Source organism: Setaria italica, chromosome V (assembly GCF_000263155.2).
Source record: "Setaria italica strain Yugu1 chromosome V, Setaria_italica_v2.0, whole genome shotgun sequence".
Classification (NCBI taxonomy): domain Eukaryota; kingdom Viridiplantae; phylum Streptophyta; class Magnoliopsida; order Poales; family Poaceae; genus Setaria; species Setaria italica.
Genome location: NC_028454.1, coordinates 12,103,895 through 12,109,894, shown reverse-complemented (window position 1 = coordinate 12,109,894; position 6,000 = coordinate 12,103,895). Strand labels below are relative to the sequence as shown.

The window sequence follows — 6,000 nt, the reverse complement described above, 5'->3', positions numbered from 1 at the left end:
TCAGCCGCCTCCCTACATCCAGCACATCCCTACTTCTCACTAGCGCCGACACCTGAAACCCTAACCCTAGCACCGCCATCCTTGACCACCAACCTGGCCGGCAGCGACCTCGCCGCTGACCGCTCCCCCCACCGCCGCCCGCCCCCCGGAATGGGTTGTGTGTGTTTATGTAGGACTTGGACGGGCAGCTTGACCGCCCGGCTTGTCCGTCTCTAACTCGGTTCAACTAGACTGGCCCGTTATAAGGGACCAGCCACTACGTCTCTAACTCCCCCAACAGTGCGATTTAACGGTTGGAAGGGGGAGCGTTTGCCCATCCAACGATCGAGAAGAGGTTGCTAGGGTATTGGGTTGGCCCAAAAATCGTGACAGACTCGTGCTAGCCTAGCGTGCCGTGGAGGTGACCCAATACATCGTGCCGAGTCAGCTTGGGCACTATTCATCTCATGTCGGGCTGTGCTAGTGCCGAACCTCGGGCCACCCAATAGGCCAGGCTCATCTGGCCATCTATACCTCCGTCCCAATTTATAGATCATTTTAGCTTTTTAAATGCATAATTTTAGCTATTCACCTAAATATATGTGTCTAGATATAAGGGACCATTGTTTTAGCTAAAATATATGTGTCAATTGTCCGTCTCTAACTTGATTCAACTAGACTGGCCCATTATAAGGGACCAGCCACTACGTCTCTAACTCGGTTCAACTAAACCATCGCCGACCCGTTATTAGACCAGTCTCAATGGGAGTTTCATATCATGAGCATTACATTTTTTGCCACATCATCAAAATCGTTGACTTAGCAAGGTCATTATGTGGGGGAGTTTCATCAGATGAGAGAGGTGTTTCATCCCCATGAAACTCAACTAGCACAATTACCAAATTCCCTATCTTGATAACTATACAATGAAATTGTGCACTGAGACTAGCCTAAGAAAGCACTTTCGAACGTGGTTCTAGGAGGACCAACCAGAGAAAAAATTGGTCGTTGACCATGAGCGTGAACGGTGTTTTTAGCATGAACAACTCTGGTACAGTATAAACACACACTACACTTACTCAGGCCCACACACACCATGCTAGTGGCATAACCTACTACCCTAAAGTTAGGATCATATCAAGTCGCATTTGTTTTATACACTTGGTGTTGCGTACTCTCTTTCGGACGTACCCCTTTCCATGTCTAAGCTATATATTCTTTTTTTGAACGAACATGTGTAAGCTATATATTCCTTCGCATTATTTTTCGTGCAATTCACAGTAGCATACAAAAATGGAGAAGTGATGTATTGTATAGATTTAGAGTAACTATTTGTCTTATCATCAATGACACACAAATTGATTGAAAAACACAGAAAACACAAATTCGAAATCGTAGTTCTGCAATGTGAAACACAGCCAATAATGTAGCAACATATTCTTTTGCACTCACTGTTCGACCACATACTCGGAACGGCAGAACACCCTCAGCTCTGTTTGCAAGCTTCCTACAATGCCGGAGGTAGGGACCTCGCTAGCCTGCGGCGGTGCTGCGAGATCGACAGCGGCGCGGCGGCGGCATCGCGAGGACGGGGTGCGCGAGTGGATTGGGGGCCGGGGACCGATGGTGTGGTGGGGAGCGACCGCAGGAGCCGCGTGGGGCCCACGTTTTGGCTCGCCAGGTTTGGCCAGCGGCGGGAGGAGTTTAGCGAGCGGGACGGGACAGCAAGTCACACAAGGTGTCCGTTGGATCACAAATTTTTACATGGTGTGCTAAATTTTGACTTAGCAAGTCACGTAGGGTGTCCCTTGGGGATGCTCTGAGGGCCTTTTTAATAGGCCATATCACCCATACTTTCTTTGAAATATACGAGCATCTTCCAGGTTATTATAGTACGTATGCTCTTACTTAGAGTACGGTCAGCATGGGCAAAGATGATTGCACTGATTTGTGAAAACCATCTGTACACTGCTTCGCTTCACATTATTAATCCACATCAGCTGCTGCTGATACGCGAATCTCGATCGATGATGTGTTGATGAGGACTTCTTCCCTTGTACTTTATATCTTTATTTACGGTCCATGGTAATTAAATATTTTAAGTGATGATACTTGTATTCACCATGGTTTCTTCTTCTGAAATGCATAGACATATACAGCTCGTTCATGGCAAACTGGTAGTATAGCACATATAATTTGCCTTTTGCTCCCTGAACTAGCTAGCATATATGCAACAAGGCGTACGAACGAGCGCATGCATCCATGATGGCCTCGCCGGGCGGCAGCTGAGCGGTCACATGACGGCGCATGCGTTGGCGTTGTCGTCGCTGAACGGACGAAGCCGGCGGGGACCTTCCTGTCGTAGGGGCAGGAGGCGAGCCCGTCACCGTGCACTTGCTGTGATGGAGTAAATTCGTAAACCGCAAGTCTAGATGCTACGCAGCAATTTTTTCCCTTATATACAAGTCCTAAGAAAATATGAGCATGTCCTACGATTCCATTCTCTTCAACAATAAATAGTCACCTCAAAGACGGTGAAATTGAATCAGACAAAAAGAATAGTTCCGAGATAAGCCTCCTCGCTCCCTCCATCTCCGTCCCAAGATCGTTTTGACTTTTTAAATGCATAATTTTAACTATTCACCTAAATATATGTGTCTATAATAAACACTATGAATTAAAAAAAGCTAAAACAACGGAGGGAGGACATCACAACTCCGCTGACTTGAGGCATAAGAGACAGCATGCTAAAGGTAAACTCCGAAAATGCAATCAAGCCTGGCCGCTTGATGATCCAGTCCTGGGGATCTTCATGACATCCTCACCTTCACGATGTAGCACATTGTTGAGCCTAAAACAATCACTGAATACCAAAAGCGGACCTCGGGCCTATCAAAGGGGGGAAAATGGCTACCGTTAGGTTTGAGGTATGGATAATATGCATAAAGTAACAGAAAAGATAGTACGATAAAAAAACATGATGATGAACTGTGATTAGTTTCACATAGCATCCCTAATGGTGGCAACTATTCTGTTCAAACATTGATTAGCATCAGCAACTTTACAACTCTGCAAATAAGACGATTGGCAATGGCATAATTTACTGCAGTGACATAATTTACTGACCTCTTTGTTGGCAATCAGCACTGTATCAAGTAGTAAATTTGGTGAAATTAATGAACGAGAAGTGCGGTTAAGGGGTAGAAATCTACCGCATCAAGTCATATTTTTAAAAAACAAGTTGGTGATATGTAAAGGTTGTTTGCACTCTTTTTTTGACGTACTCATTTTATATGCAAATTTTAAGGTATTATTGAAAATGGCATAAAAGTAGGTACTGGGATTTTTCATTTAGATTGAGTAATAAGAATATGAACATTATTCAAAACAGCATAGGTGGAGTTGAAATCTATCAACCATCAACAGTGAAAACATAATGATTGCATAAGCACAGGAAAACTAAAATCAAAATAGTGATTCTGCAAAATGGAACAAGCCCCCTACCCCCAAAACTAAAACTAAAATCAAAATAGCTTCAAAATAGTGTCTCATCATATTCTTGCGCACTCACCGTTGCCACCATTTCTCAGCTTTGTCTGCCGGCACCCTACCCCCAGTTGAGAGACGCCGATAGCTCTGCAACAAGCACTAGAATCAGTATAAGTTTGAAGCCCAGCCTAAGTATATAACAAGCAGGTGGACTGCAAACCAGAATAATGTATTTATACCCTCAAGTTCTATTCTGAAGCTAACCACACAACAGATGATATGGAAGTTGTTTTCTATTATGCATGTCAAAGATGCTTAATTTAAATTGTATCATGGCATGACCTTGTGTTGTTCTTAATTAAAAGATTTTAATTCACAGTTGACATGATTGTTGATTGAAAAATCGTAAGTGCGAAGACACAACAAGAGAAAATGGAAAAAACAGGCCATTCCCTAGCTCACAGGATGGTTGACGGTTGACCATGAGATACTGGAAAACAAAAAATATAAACAGTGATCACAACATTATTGTTACTACTGCCCTAAAAAAAGATTATTGTTACTACATGATGGAGTGGTAAACAACTCAATTTGCATGCCTGTTCATGGAATTATCGCAGCTAAGTGAGTCAAGAATTTGAAGTGCAAGTACAATAGTTGCAAAAGGCTACCAAGTTAACGATGCACAGTTTGCATCCAGACGTAATCAATGGGGCACAAAACAGGAGAATGCAATTCATAAAGAGGTAAGCCCGATGCATAAACTGAACAAGTTCAGAAATTTGTGGCATAACCGCATAAGTCTAAACATTACAAAACAGTTGCAAAATCTCGAAACCATGATAATTGATGCAGTGGCATAAACCTGAATTTTCTATTGAACATATCAACCCCTAGCAAAGATCTCAATTTCCATACTTAGTGGCAAATTGGTACCATGAGATACTCCCTCCGTTCTTAAATATATGACGCCGTTGACTTTTTACTCTAACTTTGACCACCAATATCTATTGAACGAGTTAGTTAACTAAAGTAAAATGTGTATCATTATGTCTAGTGTCAAATGTACTTTAGATTTAACTTGTAGGTTTATCTGTTTGCAAAAATCTTTGTAGAAAAGACGAATAGTCAAGCGAATGAAAAAAGTAAATGGTGTCATATATTTAAGAACGGAGGGAGTATCAATTCCCTATACAATAGTTGCCAAAACTCTCCAGATATAGAAAAATAAATTAAACAATAATGATAATGATAACTATTATAAGGACACGAAAGAAAAAGAACCACATAGAGACATCAAAGTCTTAGAAGAACGAATACACTAATCGAAGCCATTAAATTGGAATACCGCATCCCGAGCAATAAATTCTACTATTCTTATTTGTAAAGAGCTGGGGAAAAGCCACCACTGTCCAAAGACTAAAAATTCCTTACGAAATAGTAGCAGCCTGATGGGAGAGTGGTTAACTCCCAACCAAAACTCAAATGTATCCAATCAGTGCAAGGGCGGAAGGCCTGTTTCGATATTGGAGGTAAAGATGCTCTCTCTTAGGATTAGGATAAAAAATGACCTAATACCCTCATCAATCCCCACCAATCCGATAGGATTTTTACCAATCCGACCAAACCCTAAAGAGGAAAAGTTCAGGTCAGGTCAAGAAGTTGGTCGCGCGAAGGAGGAAACCTACGGCGGCACGGTTCATAGCACAAGATTTGAGAGGGGGGAGGGGGGATTTAGGGTTTCCCATGCCTATGAGCCCAGTCCAGATCGTGTCAACATATGCAAAGATCAAAGCTTTATCGATCTACAAAGAGTAGCAGGCCCAGATCGTGTCAACGTATGCAAAGATCGAACCTTTATCAATCTACGAAGACTAACAGGCACCTGAGATCTGATGTTTCCTCACCTCAAGGCTATGGCGGGCCGGGAGAAGAGACGGCAGCGGCGGCGTCCTTGGCGCCGCCGGGCGGAAGACTTGGTGCATCTCCAACCCTGTTCCGCCCAAAGAAGCGACCGCCGCGGATCTAGAAGGACCGCAGCTACGGCGGCCGAGCAGCGCCAGGGCCGATCGAATAGCCGCCATCCCCAATCCTCTCTCCCCCTCTCTCTCTCCCTCCCTCTCCCTCCTGCGCGTGAAAGCCAAATACAACTTGCCTTTCGAAGTTTTGGTGGTGGCTCCGATTGTGTGTCGTGTGCATGAGGGTTGTGGGCGTTTATGTAGGGGACCTGGACGGCCGGCTTGACCGCCCGGCCGTCCGTCTCTAACTCGGTTCAATAGACCGGCCAGCCCGACTCTGACTCAGTTCAGCTAAACCGACTGACACACCGGTCCGTTACAAGATTAGTCTCAATGGAAGTTTTATAAGCATTAATTTTTTTACTATATCATCAAAATTGCTGACTTGACAAGATCATTATGTGAGGGAGTTTCATCCGATAAGAGATGAGTTTCATCCTCATGAAACTCAACTGGCACAGTTACCAAGTTTACTGTCTTAGTAACTATGCAATGAAACTGTGTACTGAGAGTG

At 43.6% G+C, this 6,000-nt stretch overlaps 1 protein-coding gene across 1 annotated transcript; it reads right to left on the bottom strand.

Annotated features, from left to right (window-relative positions):
• Positions 1-2,498: 2,498 nt before the first annotated feature.
• Positions 2,499-5,636, bottom strand: LOC101765430. The gene is made up of 3 exons (XM_004968464.2): positions 5,376-5,636; positions 3,551-3,615; positions 2,499-2,868 (listed from the first exon to the last, which is right to left on the bottom strand). The coding sequence occupies exons 1-3, from the start codon at positions 5,550-5,552 to the stop codon at positions 2,790-2,792; spliced, it is 321 nt and encodes a 106-aa protein (XP_004968521.1). The 5' UTR covers positions 5,553-5,636; the 3' UTR covers positions 2,499-2,789.
• Positions 5,637-6,000: the final 364 nt, after the last annotated feature.